General features: G+C 36.0%; 1 protein-coding gene across 1 annotated transcript in view; it reads left to right on the top strand.

Annotated features, from left to right (window-relative positions):
• CTDP1 (CTD phosphatase subunit 1) overlaps positions 1-21150 on the top strand; it is an 85686-nt gene that overhangs the window by 59483 nt on the left and 5053 nt on the right. Inside the window, exon 12 of the mRNA XM_035318090.1 lies at positions 483-670. Within this exon, the coding sequence (XP_035173981.1) occupies positions 483-670 (188 nt within the window). The remainder of the gene's footprint in view (positions 1-482; positions 671-21150) is intronic.

Below are 21150 nucleotides of genomic sequence, written 5' to 3'. Positions count from 1 at the left end.
TCTAGAAATATCTGAAAATATAAGAATAGTTATTAGCTAGAGATTTTAATTTGCCTTGCACAAGTGGTTGTTTATATATGTTATAATATAAATTACAGTATAAAATATCTATCCCTTCATGTTACAAATCCTGTCCATTTAGAAATTAATATAGTTCATTGTTCACAGCTTCAGTATTACTATAATTAAGTGCAAATGCCTTCAAATGTAACTGTATCATGTATGTGTATATCACTGTATGTAAGTATATGTATACCTATCAAGTTAAGCAGACTAAAAATATTTAATTTGAATAGAATGTTGCTAGAGCTGTTACAGAAACTTCATTCACGCCATTGGTGTTTAATATGAATTTTCGAAGAGAAAGTCAAGAAAATTTGAAGCATATTCTTAATGATTACCTAAGAGCTATCTAGTAATTACAGAAGAATAATTTTATTATAGTCTGTTAGAGGATGCATTGACTCTTTACTCTTTGGCAGGTTGATGACATCTTAGGAGAAGGCAGTGATGAAAGTGATAGTGAAAAAAAAAAGCCAGAGAAGGAAAGTGAAAAACCTCAGATTAGTGCAACAGAGACCATAGGAATGAAAACAGATCAGAGACCCGGATCATCATCATCATCATCGTCATCATCAAGTGAAAAAAGTTTAACAAGCAGTGTACCCAGGTATGAGTTTCTTTTCAAGTGTAAAAAGAAACATAAATGATGTTTCACTGTGTTCCTGCATGATTTGTTGTGGTTTTTGACAATACAACCTTTGTTGTTGTTAACTTCAGTGTGTAGGTAACTTTCTTTGGTAGCTAGTTGAAATTGCCCTGCTTATCTCTGCAATATTTGGGGATTGTTTTAAAGAAATGGTTGTAATACGTATCTGTTGAGAACCAGGATCTCACCTGTTTTGAAAGAACTGAAGATCACTAACCCATGCTTATTTTAAAGTAGTCTTGCTCCTGAATCAGATTTGAGACAATGTCCTCTGTGGAGCTACTTTAAGTGAAATATTAAATACAGTTTTGGGAAGCTATGTTTTGTTTGTTTGTTTTTAATTCTGAAATTCTGAGGTTTTTGGTGGGAAATTCATAAAAATGAGGTTAGAAACTCATTTAAACTTACTAGTCTCTTCTGCACAAATGATTTTAATGTCCCGCTGTTGATTGTTTGAACAATGGCTATGAAACCAATTTGCTGGTAAACTAGAACTTGATGAAATAAATGCCTCTTAAATACATTGAGGAAAGGTTCTCAATCTGCAATCCTTAAGTTTTTCAACTTGACAACATATAGAAGACAATATAAGATGAGGATCATATCAGTTTCAATTTAGAATTGCTGGGATCATCATCCTGTACCACCAAGTGTTAAAGACATGCACTGTAGCTTTTCTGTTCGCTTAACTGTGTGAAAACGTACTGTTTTCTGTTGTAAGAATTTAAGCTCAGTAGCTTAAATGAACTAATAGTTTTTCCTTAATAGTGGGTAATGTATGTAGTAGAATTTAAGTGATTTATTTATATTATTTTGACTTTTGTGGGCTATTCATGTGATAAGTTGGAGCCATCTGCTTAAAGATTAAAGCAAGTACCGCAGTCCAAGTTAAAAGTTACTGCCTTCTGAACAATAAGATCTAACTAAACATGAGTTCAGCTCATAAAGTGCTGATACAGGTGTTGATGTTGTATGCTTCCTAGGCAGGAAATTCTGCTTGATATAAAGGAGGCTGTCATCCTAATTCCATTTTAAGTTTGAAGTTTTGAATTGCTGTTTTCATGGTCCATCAGTGTTATATGTGGTAATGGTACCAGTGAGATGATGTGAGAACAGTTGTTAAATAGCAGGATTTAAATAACCAGGAGCTTAGTAACAAATAATAGTTACAGTTTCTGGGGGGGGGCACATTTCTAAAAACTAAGTACTATAAAAGCATACAGCAAGATCAGAAGTTTCTGTTCTGAAATTTAGCGTCCTTGAGGTGTTAGGAGTATAACTAGGCTGAAATTGCGTGTAGTAACTTAGTTTGTAGTAACTTAGTTATTTCTGCTCTGTCATGTAGTCTGGAGTTGCAACTTTTGTTACCATGAACACCATCACCTCTTTCCACACTGAAAAAACAGGCCTATTGCAAAGGCCCACCCCAACTATCAATTATGTAAATCTACCCTTGAATTTAAATCATTATTTTACATCTTGCATTAATCACCCTCACATTCATATTTTAACTGTTAATGTGTCCAAAGTCTATAAAACAAAAATAAATTTTCAAAAAACATCAAGCATTGAAACTTCTACTGCCTTCCTTTTTGCCAAATGTGTGCATTTCAGCATGTGTATTCCAGACTGGATTTTTTTCTGTTCCCTGGTAGTACGACTTAATCTGAATATAACTATAGTTGAGACAAGCTAGGAGTATGTTTAAATGGCTGAATTTCCTTGCGTTTCTAACACTTTGAAAGTAAACGTTCTTTGTACGTAGTTTACTTAAGCAATTAAAAAATTACTGCAGCTTCAGCTAGGTTTTTTTTCCCAGAAATAATGGTGAAACATTCCAGACTGAAATCCAGGATCAGCTTCTAGAAAAGACAAGTGCTTCTGTTGGCAGCACAACTTGCTGTTTTCACATGAGCAGGATGTTCTGCAGAACGTTAATGTCACTTCTGTTTGGAAGTGATTTTGAAGGCTCTAAGAAGATAGAGGCCTCTGGGCATGCAAAACATACTTTGTTTCTGTACTTAACTATCAGGGAACTACCATTATTGAATGAATTTTCCTTGTAAACATTAAGTATAAATTTCTATTTAAGAACACGTACTTGAAAGACCGTTAACCTTTTTTCTTAGCAGAGAAATCTTTTGTGTTTTTATACACATTTTCTCTTAAAGAAAGCTTTCTAGTCAAGGATCTATGCCGTATCCCCATCTTCACCTCAAGTGTTCGCGTTCTTTTGTACTAGCGTTTGTTCTCAGAATAATAGTCCTAATTGTCCTTATTTAGGCTTGTAATAAAATACATGTGGCTATCAAACTGCCAAAATATTTCCTGATATACATGCAGTTATGTCTTGTAACTGTGTCTAGTAGTGTGAGGAGGTAGGTAGCAAGGAGCTGCTGTAGAATTAAATTGCAACCTGATCTTAAAAAAATAAACTCTTTCACATGGGACAAAGATCTGAAATACTTATCTACCCAAATTTTTTGCTGTTGTACTAATTAGTTACACAATAGTCATGCCTAAAAGCCTGTTAGATTTCCACCCCGTCTTAGATGCATTTAGCTTAAAGATCTAAAAAGCAAACTGGAGAGAAGGGAAATTTTGGAAGATAATTACGACTGAAGACATTTGGCTTTCCAGAAATGATCTTCAGATAAACATTTTAATAGGTGGGATCAGTCACATTCAGTTGCCCGACACTTTTTTCTTACATAACTCCACTTCAGTGGCTTGTATCTTTGCCAGTCATAAACTGGTAGAGCTAAAAGCCTTTCAGATTTTCTATGTTTCATACTTCATTGCTTTTGGAAAAATTTAGTAAAAATGGTTCAGCCTCTTGAGGAGAAAAAAAAATAAAAAAAAGCTTTTCATTATTTGGAGAAAAAACTGCTTGTGGCTTGTTAACTCTTGATTTTGGAGTGTTGGATCTTGGATGATAGGTAGCCTATGGATCAAGTCTGTGTTTTTTTCAATCCCTGATGAAAGTTGTCCAAATACAGCCAAGTTCCAAGTATGCATGTTTATCCAAAAGTTTGTTAGGCTGTCCCTATTAAGACTTCATATGATTAGTAAAGTATTTCATACCCAGTATTTCCTGCTGGAAAAACTTAAAAGTACTGTAATCCAGAATAGACTAGGATTCTAGTGGTAAAGACGTTCTAAAAAATGAAAGTTTTGATTTCAGCTCTAATCTTGGTCTTACACAAGGTTAAGATCTGGTCAGTGACCACCTTCAAAACCACCTCCAAAGCAACTCTCTTAGGGTTGCTTTAGGCAATTGGCATGCGTCCTATCAACGTTTAATCACATTCCTCAACTAGTGAGAACACTTTCTTTTGACAGTTGTATTTTTGTTTCACATATAGCGTTAAAGTTGATTCACAGCTTTTTATCTCTCACATTTCTAGTAAAATTTACCTAATTTGAATGTCTGTGTGCACTAGAGTAAATCTCACTCCTTAATACTTATTTGCTTCAAGGCACAAAAAAATATTTTTACAAGAAAACTGTGCATAGGGTAGCTATACTTGAAAAATGTAGCTACGAAAAATGTAGTTGCAACCCATGCTCTGTTTTCTCTCTTGTTTTATGAAAAATAGATTTAGAGTGAAGTGCTTTCCAAACTTTTTAAGTGATTTTGTTCCCAGAGCAATCTTTATGATACAGTATATACTGACAGGTTATTTTAATGACATCTTTACTCATTTATTTTTAAAATAAATTATTTTTGTAGCAGGAAAGTTTCAACAATATTAGAATATAATTGCAAATGTCTAGACAAGCCACCGACAAACTCAGCTGTTACACTGGATTCATTTTATAATCATTGGTGGAGAATTTAAAAAGTAGAAGAAAGAATTAAAAGACAGCTGGAAGTCTTACTCTTAAAATTGCATCCACCTGCATGCATGCTTCTGTTCATCATCCATTTTACTATCTTTACACTAGATTTCTTTTTCTTTTTAAGGATGTCATTTGACCACAAAAGTACTTTTAAAAAAAAAAAAATCATTCTTGTTCCATTCTTACAAAAAAATATAGAGAATAGATTGTTTCATTTGCAAGTGTAAGCAATGTTGCAGTTGGCTAACCCAATGCTCCTCTTGCAGATCTATTTGAAGACTTCTAGCGCAGAAAAAAATGACTATTTGAATGTCGTAACTCTAAATTTTTATGCATGTTTGCCCTAAAATATGGCTGTTAATATCCCCTTTTGATGATGTGAAGGGTTACATTGTACCTGTGTAAAACAGAAAAATAAATCATACTAACTGCCTAAAAGACTTTTGAATTTCAATTTTGCAATATATTGCTCAGTAGACTTGAGTCATTGTAACAGTAAGCGTACAGCCTTCTTAACAAATCAAGAACTTCCTCTTATGAAACAACTTACATCATTTAAAGCTTTTCCTTGGTTTTACTTGTCATTTTTCTCTTGTAAGACAGTTAATCTTTCCGTCTGTGTCTATTTAAGTACCATAACCATATGGAAGATCCAATGTGAATTTTACCCTGAAGAATAACAATATTCTTTCTACTTTGCTGTGCCTGAAATGTCTTTTAGCTAACTCATTTATTTGTCTTTTCTTTGTTAGATGCACAGAAGGAGTTGTAATGCTTCATAAATTTCTTTTCACGCAAGAATTCAGAATTGATTTCTGTGGAAAGACTATACCAAACTTGCTGTGCTGTGTTCCACATAACCTTCCTAGAAAGTTTTTGCTAACAGAAAGGTGATAGTCTCTGTAGGTCCTTCTGTGGCAAATATTTGATTTTTCAAATTTTTCTCAGTATTAAATTAGGTCACAAATCTGCTATAAAACTAGACGTTGTTTTCCTTCCTCAAAACTATGAGGTATAGCTGTGGCATGTTATATCTAGGGGGCTAACTAAATCATACAAAAATGCTGGGTTGCAAAATAAGTACAACCTACTTTTGTGAGGTTTTTGCATCGCTGTTTTACCAGTATTAAGTGAGGGTGCAGAGGGCTGGGGCATCTATGCCTTTGTAACCCCACAGGTAGATGAAAAGATGCTGAAAGTTATTGGTAGGTAGATGTAGTGGTAGATGTGGTCTGAGGAACATAAATGTGTGGTGCTATTTTATTTGATATTGAAGCTACCCATCAAGAAAAAGTCAGGCATGCCTGACTAAACTGCTTGCTTAAGGAGTGTTAAATTTCTTTAAAAATAAATAAATAAGGAAAGAAAAAGCTAACAAAATTTGAAATAAATGATCTTGGAGACCTGCCACAAATAGTGTTATAATAGGTTTTTGGCACTGAACGTTTATTTTCAGGAAGACTGAGTAGAAAACTAATAAAAATTAAATTTGAGTTGTGAATTTTGTTTATCATCAGTGAAAAATACCTTTCTTCTTCGTTTGCTCTTATATACTGTCTGAGAAAACTGTTCTGCAGGGGGATATTTGAGTTATGAGACATATATATATATTTGCTTGTTTTTTAAAGAGAAGTTATCTTGCTATTAATATCTTAAACCTTCAGAGCTAGTGTGTGTGCTTCTACCTTCTCCCCCCATCTTAATTTTTTAGCTTTTGTATTTAATTTTATTCTGTTGCTGTGGTAAAGTTTTTAATTCTATTCCTAATTTAAAGGATTTAAGTTTTATAAATTTGTATGGAAAAGTTTTTGTGGGCAAGTCAAAAAATTAATAAATCATAGTTGAAAATACTCCAGCTGTTCAGAAAAAAATAGCAAAGCATAAAATAAATTTGTCAGTAATGGGGCTGTAACTCAATCCACACTAGGTTTTGAAGAATCTTCTGGTTTATTTCTATATGCCATTCAGCTCCAAAAAGAAAAGGAAAATTTTGTAACACTGCTGCTTGATGAGTTATCACTTGAGCTGTGCAGAATTAGGCTCCTTTATATGCCATCAAATCCAATTTTAAACTGTGATTTCATTAATATAATAATCCATATTCCAAATGTGCTAACATCATGACCAGCCAGCATTAGATTAAACTATAATATAAAAATTTTGCCTTTTTCAGGAAATATTATAATAGCCTTCTGTTTGTAAGGGACATTACAAAATGTAGGTTCTTTTCTACGTGGAGCTGTTGGTCGTTTTTTGTTTCACGCTTGGGTAGTCTCAGATGTAGTGATTTTTCTATGGTCACTCTTCGAGTTGGTGTGATCCAAAGATGGATTAATGATGATGACGTGACTGGGTAGGGAGTAGGGATTCTTGGTGAATTAAAGCAGTGATAACCAGAGTTGTGTGTATGTATTTCTTTCATTCAAATCTCTTCAAAAATAAATCAGAGAAGAAACTACAGCAAATGTTTGAAAGAAGTAGTAAGAAGTGATATAACAATCTCTTTGTATATCGCAGGCTCGCAGATCTCAAGAGGAGTAAACAGTGGTGGCAGGAGTGCGCTTTGGTACTTAAAGGCCCTATCTACTTTGATATTTTAGGTCAGGCGTAGTGTGCCTTTGAAGCAAGTGGTTGTCACTGCTTACCATGCTTTAGCGTGTAGCTCAAAGGGTCTGTCCCATGCACAAACAAGTTCCTTTAAGTGAATGTAAGCTGGGATTTAGCTGCAAGATCTTGCCTGTTGTGCTCCGGTTGCTACTGTACATTTAATCCACAAGATGAGAATGTGGATTGAATAATAGTCCAAAGTAAAACTCTATTTCTGTATTTTCTGTCTTTAATCAGCCATAAGGTTCATATGTATCAATGCCAAATGTATTTCTTCCCTACATACAATGTCAGTAGGGCAACAGTAAGTCAACTCAGATACTCCATTTAAACTTAGCTATGTGTTCAGTGTTGTGCCCTAGTTTTATCATTTCTGATAGTCTCTATCAGAAGTATACAGTAACCACATTTTTGTGTTTCTTTTTGATAATTTAAATGTGGGTACATTGCAGTACCTTGCTACGTTTTAAAATTTCTAGTGGGAAATTACTTAAATTATGAGAGCATCACTGAATGGTAAAATCAGCTATATAATGAAATATGCACATGGGCTAGTTTTTTATATGAGCACTCAATTAAGTAGATGAGATATTCATAACTACAAGCTTGTTAATTAATTTAATGGCCTGAATTTTCAAGCTGTTACTAAAAATATATCTCATGGAAGTTCTGTTAATTTCCAGGTTAAATTACAGTTGTGTTTCCAGCTGCTGATTAGTCTTGTTGGTACACAGTGTGCATGTGGATATCAAGTAAATAGCGAGAGAAATATTTCAAAAAGTGAATCTGAAATAATCAGTAAATTGGAGTTACAAGTGGTTGCAGTTGGCCTCATGGCTTTTTTCTGAGCAGTGCTGTGGTTAGCTTTACCCCTATAATATGTTGTTTGTAAGAATTTTATTATACAAAAAGTAGAGATACCCTAGATCTTTGTACTTGAAAATATGCCATAGTTTATCTTTTTTAAAACCTTTTAGTTGGCTGAGTTTGAGCTTAAGTGCTTTGAGGTTTTTAAATAAAAAAAGCATATTTACTGTATTTTCTTTAGCAGCTCTTAAAGTAATGAAAAATATAAGCTTTTTGGTAAAAATATTTTGATGGAGAGGCAGAAATCACTTTTTTACATGACATGTTTGTCAAGCATGTGAGCACATTACTTGTCTTTTTTTAAAAAAGGTTTGGATTTGTCGTAGATAAAATCATACTGTTTCTGTTCTTAGAAAGCGATGACAGTATTAACCTCAAAGCATCCAATTACACTGAACAGATAACATCTATAATAGAAAGTTTTCTCTTGGCTATCTGTAATAATTATATTTGCAGCCTTCAGGAAGACTTAAAGGTGACCCCAACGATTCTCAATTATTCAGAAAAATGCCACATTCAAAAATCAGTTCTCAGTAAACCAAGTTCTTGTTTAGGATGGTTGCCTGGGAAAACAAGCAGCCCAGCAGAATTTTGATGTATAAAAGCATGCTTTCATTTTCAGTTTTAATTTTTGAAGAAAGCTGAGTTAATCTGTAAACTACAAATATTTTCTTACCTACATAAAACAATATTATAAGTAAGTAAAATGTTGACTTCAATATTTCACATGTATTAGGCTTGATTATAATGTAATCTTAAACACCTATCTGACTATAGCAAAGATGCATTTTATTTCTAGCCCTCAATCAGCTAGAATACAGACGGTTCCATGAAGTGATAGGTTTGGTTTTTGGAAGGACAGTACTTCTGGTTAGTAACAAATTTGCAGTGAGTGCCTTTTAACTGGCTATATACCTCTCAGGCGACTGTTACTGTGACTTATGATTTCATGGACAGCAGGAATACTATGTGAACATTCACACAAGAACCAAGAACAAAGCAGTTCATATTATCTTCAGTATGTGAGCTGCAGCTGCACTGAAAAAAATGGAAAGCTGGAAGTATAGTGATTCATTTATTCACTTCTCTTACTGCAGTGTCATAGTCAGATTCATTTATTACAATAGTCTCAGTGTTTTCAGTGTTGTATGTTTTTTGAAATATAGTTTTATCCACATACAAAAATAGTGCCTGAAACTAGAAAGATGCTGGAGAAGTCCAGATGAACAAAAAGAATGTTTCACCTGGAAAGAAAGCCAGTGGATGTTTGTGTTCCTTGATTTCTGCAGGACTTTGATCTGAAACTTTCATCAGCCCATGAGAAAACTCTTCCTTACAGAATTCTGCAAGGAATCCTCCCTCCCCCCTGACCTCCCAAATTCAGATCGAGGACAGATAAGACTTGAGAAGGTTTTTCAGATTGCATGAAACCATTCTTGTTTTCTGTCTTTTCCATGGTCTTCTGGCATGTATAATTATGCAGGGAGAAGTGACTCAAATTTTCAGGAGGCTTACAAAGATCAATCTGTTAGTATCTCATCTTCATAATGAATAGCCCGTGTTTGTTTAGCTGTGGTCCTTTTTTTTTTTTTTTTTTAACTGTGAGAGCTGACACATCAGTCTGTAAAACACTAGAGACTATTCGATGATTGATTATGATTGGTAGCTCAACATCTGGGAAGCACGTAATTGGTTTACCTTGTGCTGTTCCACGTCCAGTTGAAAAGATAGTTTTGCTTCTCTCTGTGGTTGCTGTCACTGGAAGAAATGAGCAACAGACTAGCGACATATTACAAATGCCATATATCACTAAAGCTGCTTCCTTCTTCCAGCAGGAAGCTGTGGTAGCTGGGGAAAATGAAGGAGTACTAGAAAGATCTAGAAAACAATAGAAAGCACCAAATAATTTTGAGTGATATTTAAGGCAATGGATGATGAAAAGGATGGGAAAAGTAAATATTACAGCAAGTCATTTAACTGTCTGCCCATTGTTGTGCTCTAGTACTGTTGTAAACACAGGACCGCTACACAGCTGTTCTTTTCCAAATTATTTGGAATGTATTTGGGTGGACCAGAGGTAAGGACAAGGAAGCACCACAGGTGAATACTGTCTCCTCAGAGTCTGCTGGCCCTCAGAGGTGTCCCAAGGTACTTAGCACTTGGATCCCGTAACAGGGAAATTGTGAATGATTTCATATCTCTGCAGGTCTAATCTAACACTTCTTTGGCATCAGGCTTTTCACTTGATCATGAGATTTCCAGTAATTGTTTCATGAGGGTGCTGAGGGAGTTGGTGGATGTGATTGTTGAGCCACTTTCCACCATTTAACAGCAGTCATGGTCAACCAGAGAGGTCCCAGATGACTGGAGACTTGCTAATGTGACACCCATCTGTAAGAAGCGGAGTAAGGAGGATGTGGGGAACTACAGGCCTCGGTGCCAGGAAAGGTGTTAGAACAGGACATCTTGAGCACAATCATACAGCATGTGCAACGCAACCAGGGGATCAGGCCCAGCCAGCCTGGGTTCGTGAAAGGCAAGTCCTACCTGACCAACCTCATCACCTTCTATGACCAGGTGACCCACCTGATGGGTGAGGGAAAGGCTGTTGAAAGCAGGCAACTCTTTAAACGTAGGTTTTTGTTTAACCAGAAAGTAAAGCACCAGTGAAGTACTGTAAATGATGCGTGTGCATGATTAGTCCTCTAAAATGCCACTGTCTGTGCTGTGATGGAAAGGGCTTAAGCTCAGAATAAGCAAGTTTTCAGGGAGTAATACAACTCTTAGATTTAGTATTTTTTTCTCAAATCCCCTTTTGTTTTATATATATATATATATACACATATGTATATATAATATATATAATTCAAATAATATATACTTTATATATATGTAAATAATTTCTGCTTTGTAACATGCATAATAGTAATTCCAAAATAAAGGCATTGAAAACGTGCAGTATAAAACTACTATACTACCTTTAAAAGTACTTCAGTATGATGAATAGGTTAAAAAGCATCAGCACTTGCCTTCTGACATTTCGAGTAGCAAAGTCAGCTGAACAAAATACTGAGGACTCTGACAAATAGGTTGTGGTAGGTGAAAATTTGGAGGAAGTAACATCATCATATTCTCCTGGCATCTCCTTACTGTATTCTCGCATGAAATCCTGCAGGTGTCTCATCTTCTTTCTCTTTGTCAGGGCTGTATCCTGATTTTTTTTTTCTCCTTTTAAAATAGTTGTTCTGTGTAGAAATTTAATCAATGCTTGAGGGAAGAGAACGGAAATCCATCGTGCAGGGGGATATTCAGATACTCAAAGTGATGTTCCATTCCCACCTACAACAAAATCAAAATCTCAATATTATCCTGAAAGATTATAGAGAAATGCAAGTATACCTTGCTGTATGTTGAGAGATGCATAAATCAATAGGGAAACAAAGGAGTGTTTATTCAGCTGTTTAAGCTGAAAGTCCCTGTTCTAAGGCTACAAACACACATCACTTGATGGCACAGGAGATACTCTCTCACCTCAGGAGAAATCACAAAAGGACTTCATTTACTTTGTACCTGCTGCTTATAGATTCTGAATGATGAGAGGGCTGGAACACCTCTCCAGTGAGGTCAGGCTGAGAGAGTTGGGGTGTTCAGCCTGGAGAAGGCTTTGGGGACACCTTTCTGTGGCATTCCAGTACTTAAAAGAGGCTACAGGGAAGTTGGAGAGGGACTCGTTACCAGCAAGTGCAGTGATAGGACAAGGGGGTTTAACTAGAAGAGATTTAGATTGGATATAAGGAAGAAATTCTTTACTATGAGGGTGGCGAGGCATTGGAATAAGATCCGTAGAGAAGTGGACACTCCTTCCCTGGATGGGACTTTGAGCAACCTGGTCTTATTGGATGGTGTCCCTATCCATTGCAGGGGGAGGGTTGGAACTAGGTGATCTTTAAGGTGCCCTCCAACCGAAACCATTCTAGGATTCTAAATACTTTGAGCTGCTAATTGAGGAGGTATTGCAAAGGCCTGATACAGTATCTGTTAGTTAAAGAGAAACATGCATTTTGGAAAGCATCGGTTCGTTAACTGGATAAGAAAAAATGTTACAGGAGAGAACAGCAAGAGTGTAAACTTTCACACATTTAGACTATTAACTAGAGCTAAAATTAACTGAGGTGCTGGTTCACATTTAGATCATGAGACTGAAATGGGTCTTCTGTTTCCTACAAGGAGGAAGTGCACAGCTTATGCATGTTTGCTAAAAGTGTCAAGCTGCTAAGTTTCTATTGCAATCTTTTTCTCCTCTAAAATAGAGATCCTTATCCTTGAGTCTTTGAGAAAGACTAATTATACAGTCTTAAAACTCTGTCCCTTCCAAGCAAGCCTTGGTACAGAATTAATGCACAAAGCAGGTAGCCTTATTACACTGTGGACTGCCCTACTGCCTGGGTTAGCCTTAAGACAGTTTTATAAAGTGTAGATGGGCCGCTCCAGCAACTGTAAGTGACAAATGTGCCCAGCGTTGTGGTTCACACATCATATCCCTGGCACTTGTCCTCAGAGAGCTCACTGTGCTCTCTAGTTTGTGATGTCAATGTTTCTTTGGCCTCCAGGAGCAGCCTGCTCATAATTGCAGCCAAAGAATGAAGTTAGCATGGGAGTATGCTGATGATTATTATTGTGTGGTCTGTGACAATGTTCTCATCTTTATAAACTTCAGTATTATCACTGGTTTCCCCCCCCCCCCCGATATCTTACATGAGAGGTGCCATAGCTGAATTTCAAGCAAACTGGCTGTATGTCACTGGCTTTTGCTGGTTGCTCCCTAGATAATTCTTTTTCAAGAGAACGTCTGAACTGCTTTTGTTGGATAGTATTCATAAACAATTGAATAGACGTTGCTTCTCAGTAGAATTCATATCCTTAAAACATGATTTTTTTTTTTTTCAATTCAAATCTACCAAATTTAAATAGCAGCAGGATTTTTTAAAAACTTTTCTCATTTTGCTGGGAATATTCTTTTCCAAAGCAATTCTCTCTCCATATGGGTATGATACTACTTTTGCCAAGTTTCTCTAGAATTTGGTGGTTTAATAAGCAAGGTATTCTTCACTTTAACTATAACCTAAATATGGTTAATTTTACATTAAGAACAAAGTATGCTGTTACAGTTCCCTAAATATTTTATTCGCCGTTCAGTAAAAAGCTGAACACTGGTACTTTCAACTTGTGCAAGGCATTTTAACATGATTCTGTGCTGTCTTCACATTTCTCTCCACAATATGAAGGGTTCACATCACTGCAAATTGCTAAAAGGCATGTAAACTACTATACAGCACTGCTTTTCTTGCAGTGCAGGCAATTATCAGTCATTGCTTTGTGTTCGTATTAGATCACATCGGGTAAAAAGTCTGAAATCCTTTGAAACAGTCTGGTAAGAATGACCATTTGCCTCTGGCTTCTTTTACTTCCTGTTGTAATGCCTAGAAGTTGTCTGGATACATTTTGTTCTTTGCTGGTATATACTTGTTTAGACATACAATAATGCAGTATTATCCAGCAAACTTCTGTGTGTCTGCAGATAATATAACTGTGGTTACACCTGTTAATAGATAATGATTAAGCAGTTGAGATTGGGAAGAGAAGCTTCTTTGGACATGTGAAAAATAGCAAAAACCTCTCTTATACTTAGTGTTTTCAGTAACGGTTGTCATCTTAGTGTATAGAGAATCCATTAAAATGAAATAAGACATCAATGCCATTTTTTCTTTATGGGTTTTCCTCCTTCAGTACTATATGCCTTAGCCTTGTAAGTCTACATGCCACATACCGCCCTAATACTTGGCGGAAGGCTAGGTGATTTGAAGTCTTCTATCTGTTACTAGAATTAGGGAAGTGGTGTTACAAGAGATTCTGATTTTCTTGATTACTTCAATACTAAATAGGCTTCACTTAGACATCACGTAAGAAGTGTGCTAGTATTTGCAAAATGAACTGAATCTAATATTTTTTTTCTAGTGTATACAGCAGCAGAAATTTGGAACTGTAATGTAGGTTGTCAAGAATTAAGAGTATTTACCTTGTTGTCCTTTTCTCCTGAAATGTTCTAATAAATGCTAAAGTGTATATAGGAATTGCTGTTACTCTTACATTCTTTTTTTTTTTTTCCGAACTCTTACCATCTGTAATGATTTGGTGAATCTGTGTAACTTGAGTTCTGGGTGAAGTAATGAAATTGATTTATCATTAACGCTTCAATGCATTTGAAGTACAAGTCTTTCTGCAGTCATAGCCTTTTATCACTGCAGAGCCATTAACTAATAGCTTCCATCCTGGGACAATGGAGTGGCTAGAGCCTGAGGAAAAATAGTTTTGTATAATGCATCTGCAAGAAGCACCCGTCTACAACAGCTGAATTTTGTAGAAGCAGACTATAGAAATCAAATATTTGTTATTGTCCTTTTAGACAGAAACAGTGAGGCCTGAAAAGTGATGAGAGACATTCACAAAATCAGAGAAAAAGGACAGAGAAAAGAGATGTGCTTTTCAGCAGAGGATTCTTTTTTAACTATAGAGCCAGCTGAAGAAGAAAGTGCAAAGCATTGAAAGCAACACTTCTTCAGTTTGGAGAAGAGTCCACGCACAGAGAGGAGGATCTCAGCCACCTTAGAGGACCCCAACATTGAGCTTAAGGAGCATTCTAGACTAATGAGAGGATGCCTGATTTTTATCTCTCTGTTTTCTTTAGCTTCTGCAGTAATGAGTTTGTCTTAGAATCAAGAGCAAGTGTTTTGTTTACTTTAATTAGCATAATTAATTAAATAATCACTGTTAAATGAACTGTAAAATGAGCATCTTTGGGGTCGGAGTTGAAGGAAAGGGTATGCATAAGCTACCTGGGAGTCAGAAGAGCCCGAGACAAGGACTTAGAAGCCTGCAACTGGGGGTGCCGGAGGTGAAAGAGAAGTAGAACGAGTGCTGATGAGATCCCAGCATAACCCTAACTCAGGGAAATGGGATCTGGCTACTGACGCTGTCTGAGGAGCTCCCAGATGGCTGGAATCCTTAATATGTAGTACTACACCTTGAGATTCCTGTCTGTGGGATTGTTCAAAACAATTTTGCAGTTACAAGTGGAGAGTTTTCAGAGCAATACACAAAGCAGTTAGATGATACTGGCTCTGTAGCCAATCTGGGAGAGGTGCTACTGATACATTTCCTAGACCAAAAATTTGCCAAAAGTACTCTTTATATGAAGGCTGCAAGAAACAAGGAAATGAGTTGGGAGTTCCTAGCTTTATCTGCTTAAGATTTTATTGCGTTACTGTTCTGCCATCTAGTATTATCCACAGCTCTACCTTAGCTTGCCAGATTGCCATAGCAAGAGGGGGAGGACTGGAAATATGAGTTAGTTTGGGGGAAAAAAAAAAACACCCTGCCTGGTGGTGAACAGCTAAAGCCAGCCAATTAGACGTGCTGGGGAGGAGGGCAGGGGAAGTGAAGGTCTTTTGTATTCTACCCTCAAGATGTTACTTTTTTTTTTTTTTTGAAGTGTTTGTTAATTTCTGACCAGTTCTCATAACCCACCCTGAGCTCTTAGTGTTTGGTCCCTTTTCACATAAGGGGAGCAATAGGAAAACTATTTCACTCTATCTTACAGTTCAGAGCACTTGTGCCACAAATAGTGCACTGTTCCAGTTCTTCTGTCTGATGGTAAAAACCTCTAAGTATCAGATGGTTTTGGAGTTGGAGTTATTTCTGTTTCTCCACAGGAACAATCAGCTATACCAGTCTCTGGTATCCTGTTCCCCCTCGTCAGTGAAACAGCTCCCCAGGCACTGGGCAAATATTTGAGCACTTATTATTAGCACCACCCCCATTTCAGCCATCTGTGGATATTAATATTCGTTTGCAACTGTGACTTGAAAGGAGTGGTGAGAGATAAGAAGGACATGAAATTTGCGATGAGGAAAACTGGTAATACACTGCTTTAATTTACATACCAGTGAGAAAGTTGACATGAAGCCTCTGAAGAATTGCCTGGCCATAAAGTAATTTAGCCAGCATTTTTCCCTTTAGTGAAGCTGAGTGCTTCACTGCAATTTATAAGCTATTAAACAATTAAGGTTTTTCCTTAGTAAAATATATGGATATTTAAATGTCTCTTGAGAATAAGGAAACGAAGAAGTACATTAACAACTATTAGCAAAGGTTTTTAATCCTTCATTCCATGACACTATTAAGACCTTGGAACGTTAACATGAATATTGTGAAGGCAATGTTGTTCCAGTCAGGAAAAATAGCTAATCTGTTACAACCCTCTAGTTTCCCTAAAGAGTTCTAAAAGTACTTTACATTTTACATAATAATTAATGTACATTAATCTTGACCCCTGACAGACTGTAATGGTGGCTAAACAGCAGTATATATCAACAATTAAAATGATCAGTTAAAACCTGTTCTGAAAACACTGGGAGAAGAAAGTCAGTGCTGTTTCTTAATGCAGGTGATAAAAACTAGAAATTAAAATGGACAGATCACCCCACTTGTGAGTAGTTTCTTAATCATATGAACTCCTACCAGGTTTTTCCATTTGGAAAAAGTCCAATTTTGCAGAAAACTTGAGCTTGACGTAATATACTTCTGAAATACTCTGACTTCGGGGAATCATCCCTGCATTGTTATCAGCCAAGCATGTGAAAAGTAAAGTATCCATGATTTAAGTCCCCACTCCACAGTAGATGTCACAATGGCGGACATGTCTTTTGCTATGTGCCTCATGCATATTGCAACCACGTTGTACAGAAGGGAGTGTCTCCCTTTCTTGTTCTGCCACTTATTAAACTGCTGGTGTGGCTTGTGTATACCTTTAGATATCCCAGGGAATATCCACTGAGAAATTGAATTTAATAGATGACAGTATTTGATTTGCTGGTTACAAGAAAATAGACCTTGAGGTACTGAAGTTGAATGTTCATAAAAATACATTCATGCTAGGCAGGCAAACCGTAGAGTTTGCAGACACAACCAACAGCAATCAAAAGATACGTACATCTGCTGACTCTGTAGTTCACTTCAGACATCTCTGTCTGTCTTTAACCTTGAACGGTAACACATGAAGGCATTACAAGAAGATTCTTAGGGCTCTAAGTTTTACAAAGAGTGGAAAAAATGCACCTGAGCTGAAGGAACCAGGACTGCCTGTAAAACCTTGGTGCACAGCCAGGCCTCTTCTCCTTTACTGCTACACATGCCCTAACCAGAAGGGATCGGTAGTATACATGAGTGAGTCCTGCTTCAGACAGTTCAGCTATGTACTGTGCTCACAGTCTCTCCCAGCTGGGAGATAGCCTACAGGGTGGTTTTATTCCCTAAGTCACACAGAGGTAAGTAAGGCAACTTTCCTCTGGTCAAGTCCTGCTTGGCACGTCAAATCTTGCTCCTGTCTGTACCAGCGTGATTTTCTTATTCTAAGAAAGAAAATTTGTTGCAGCCCTAATTTTTGTTAACTTGTTTGAAGTACTGTGGCTCTCAGTAGTGTAAGTAGCATTTGGAGCACAGAGAAATAACTTTTTACACGTTCCTCTTATGTGTATCTATATTATCCAGATAACTTGCTGATTTTACTTTATACATGCCTGTGACTTGCTTGTTGTTATTTAAATGGCATTTGTTAAATTGTATATTAATAGGGATGATAGTAGTTTTGCCCAAACACAAAGCTGTGTCTTTAAAACCGTGGTTAAATTCTCTTGGCCTTATATATTTATATATGTATATAGTCTATTTCCAGCACTTGTTTAGCAGCACAGGTTAATGACATTTGTTGTCAGAATGGGTAACATCTGTAAACTAGATAAAGCTGGAGAGAGAACTTGATTCAAACAATGAAGGCCTGTTTTAGCATTTAAAATATTAATATGTTAATTGATGTGTATTTTCTTTCCCCTGTTGAGAGGTTATTCCAAATGCAGAAGTCTAGGAAGAGGGTGAGGTTGCTGATGAAAAGTGAGTAGATGATGGTGTTTCTGTTAGTTTATAATAGGATTAAGAGATTATATGACAGAATGCTTCTGTAAATTTACCATCACGAAAGTGTCAGTTAACAGTCTGGTGCTTCACATACTGAAAAGGATATTTAATTTTCTGTTGTCTTCTATAAATCAATGACAAGAGTATTTGTTACGTGATATTTACCTTTGGAAGAAATACCTCATGTTATGAGATTTGAATGTTTTCTTCTAACTACTACATGAATTATTTTCAAACAACTTGAAGTTAATGAAATAATAGGCAATATTTTGTGGGTATAGTTTACTTACCTGTGACTTAGTGGTATAAGCAAAACTGTAGGTGTAGCTTTTCAGATTTGCTTTATCCAATCTAATTATTATTAGCTAAATGCACAGAAAATGAATGGAGTCTCATTTTACAGCTTTATTGCTACACTGTTTTTGAAATAACACAAGTAAATTTTTAATTGTTAAGAAGTAAAAATTTTCAGTGAAGGGGGAGGGTTATTAATATTTCCTTTTAGTCTAAATACCAGGAAATTCAATGAAATATTCTTATTGATATATAATAGTAATTTCTTTAGTGAATAGTGAATTTCTTTTAAACTTTCTATGATTTGCTGACTTTAAAAACTTCCTTTTAGTTTAGATACACGCTAGGATGTATATTCAGAGATGTATAAACTGCTTTTAAAACAGTTTTTAAAGTTTTCAGAATAGCCGTTTACCATTGGAATAATACATAGGTATGCTAAATTATAAAACAGAAATGCAGTGAAAATGTATGGCCACAATAGAAATGAATTAGATCACATTTTACCGTTGTGTTAGTTAAAATATGTTCTTGAGCTGCTAGAGGAAATCCACCAATGCAACGAAGACGTTTTCATGAAGGACAGTAAAAGCATGCTGTTCAGTGACACCCAGCTGCAGGTTTTCTTTCGTCGTACTGGTGCTGTGCAGTAAACATGTTCTGTGCATTTTTCTCCATATTGGATTTCTGGTGTAATCCTGCAAAGAATGTTGGATGAGTTCACAAAAAAGTATGTGAGGTGTATGTCATTTTTCTGTGACACTAAACGTTGTTGTGGTTGTGATAGCATTAGGGCAAGGTAAAAACATGCACTCTGGTTTGTAAAAAGAGGGTTAAGACGATTTATTGCTCTCAAGCCATGTGCTTGGCAGCATGCTATGCCAGGGCCAGGGAGGAGCACCAGGACAGACAGATAAGTATTCCTGCACAGATGGATAACATAAATTGCCTCAGGTACACCCATGAGCTTTGTATTTTACAGGTCTGCTATAGACAATTGCTCACTTTTGTGTCAGCCATATGTAAAACGATGTTGTCACGTATCTCATGTCAAGAAACATATTAAGTATTTCAAGCAAACCTTGGAATATCTCTGTGAAAGTTTAATCATTTTTTCTGTCCTATGTAGAGTATTAATTCCCACAACACTGATTTTCAGTTAATATCTTCTCAGTTCCCACATCCTTAAATCTTGTCAGGCAGGTACTGGGACAGAATCTTCAATATTGGTTAGCCAGTAGTTTTGCTGATTATGAGGTCTAATTCATGGCAACCAAAGGATATTGCAACAGAACTAGTTTATCTAAAGCAACTGTTCTTCTCATAGTCCAAGTCCTATGAAAGGCAGTCAAATTCCTGTTGCTTTGTAAAACTCAGCATCACCCTTCTTTCTGTTACAGAAGTTTACAGAAAGCTGTGGACTAAATGCATGTGGAGAACAGGACAGATATTTCACACAGGATTTCAGAAGTGTGCATGGACTTAGTCTTGTAGTGGTGTTGCCTGGCTGCAATTGCATGCTGTTGGAAAGTGGCAGCTGGTGTAAAACGCCCTCTTCAAACAATTGCCTTCCAAAATGCTTACAGATGCTATGTATTCTGAAATGCTATGTACAGATGCTATAAGCTGATTGGTCTTAAAAGGCTAAAGATGTTTACTCTGCAGACTCTTATTTGTTACTGTACCTGTTTTAGGAGCTACTAAAAAAAAAAAAAGGTCAATTTGCAATGATTTTGAAGTGTATTGCTTAACAGAGTTGGGGTGGGAGATGTATTTGGAGTTTAAAGTGATGATTTATTTAAGTACTTGCTATAGTTCCTTTTCCAGCTGTTTGAAACAAGGCAAAAAGTTTTGCTTTGCTTATTAGATGTTTCTATTTTAATATAGCATTGTATTTCTTAAAAGGATTCCATTAAGATGCTAAACAGATCTGTCAGAATACTCTTCTAAATTAATAGAGGGGGAAAAAAAATCCAACATTATTTATTTTCAGCTAACTCCAAACTAGGGGTAATAGAAGCAATAAATACTGAACTTCTTTTCACTGCTTTGTTCCTTATGACTCTTCCAGAGAACTAAATTTGTTGAAAATTAAAAGAATGGAATTTTCATTTGACCCATAGTTGTATTTTGCAATCATATTTTAGTGATCATTCTAACAGTTCAATAGCTGAATGCATTTTTAAGTATTTTTTCCTGGTTTATTTTTCATGTTTATTTTTCATTTTATTTTTCATACACCATGTTCATTTGCAACTTTGTAGTTCCTTCTGTTCCGTTCCCTACCTTTGGAGTACCACTAAGTGTATTCAGTGCCCAGTAGCATTCTGTAGATTAAATTTTCCTAAAAATAACCTTTATGCATTTATAATTAAGTGTTTTATATTTTAATATCATCATGGATTGTACTTGATGCTTATTTAAATATGTTGCTAATTCATTTAAATACTTCTTTTTCTGAAAATGCAGTTCTCTTTTTAAATGTTTTCTCCATCCCAGATAAGAAAAATAAAATAATGCATCTCTTGGTATGATTTAAAGAAAGCGGGAGAAGACTTGGGAGTTCTGGGTTCAGAGAGTTTGAAATGAACTGGACCCTAAGAAAGAAAGCTGTAGTCTAGAATCATATAACTGGTGGGCTTCCTGGACTGATAATACAAAGGAAAAATATTTAATGCATAGGCAAAGGAAATGTGACTTGTACAAGTTTTTCACAGAGCTGTCAGGTATTTAAAGTTCTAAGTTTAGTCTTTTGGAAAATTTAATTGTTTGTGAAGTTAATAATACTTAGCTGTTTTGTT

Source organism: Oxyura jamaicensis, chromosome 2, assembly GCF_011077185.1.
Source record: "Oxyura jamaicensis isolate SHBP4307 breed ruddy duck chromosome 2, BPBGC_Ojam_1.0, whole genome shotgun sequence".
In the NCBI taxonomy this organism is placed as follows: domain Eukaryota; kingdom Metazoa; phylum Chordata; class Aves; order Anseriformes; family Anatidae; genus Oxyura; species Oxyura jamaicensis.
The sequence above is the reverse complement of the archived record's forward strand: the minus strand, read 5'-3'. Positions and strand labels throughout refer to the sequence as shown.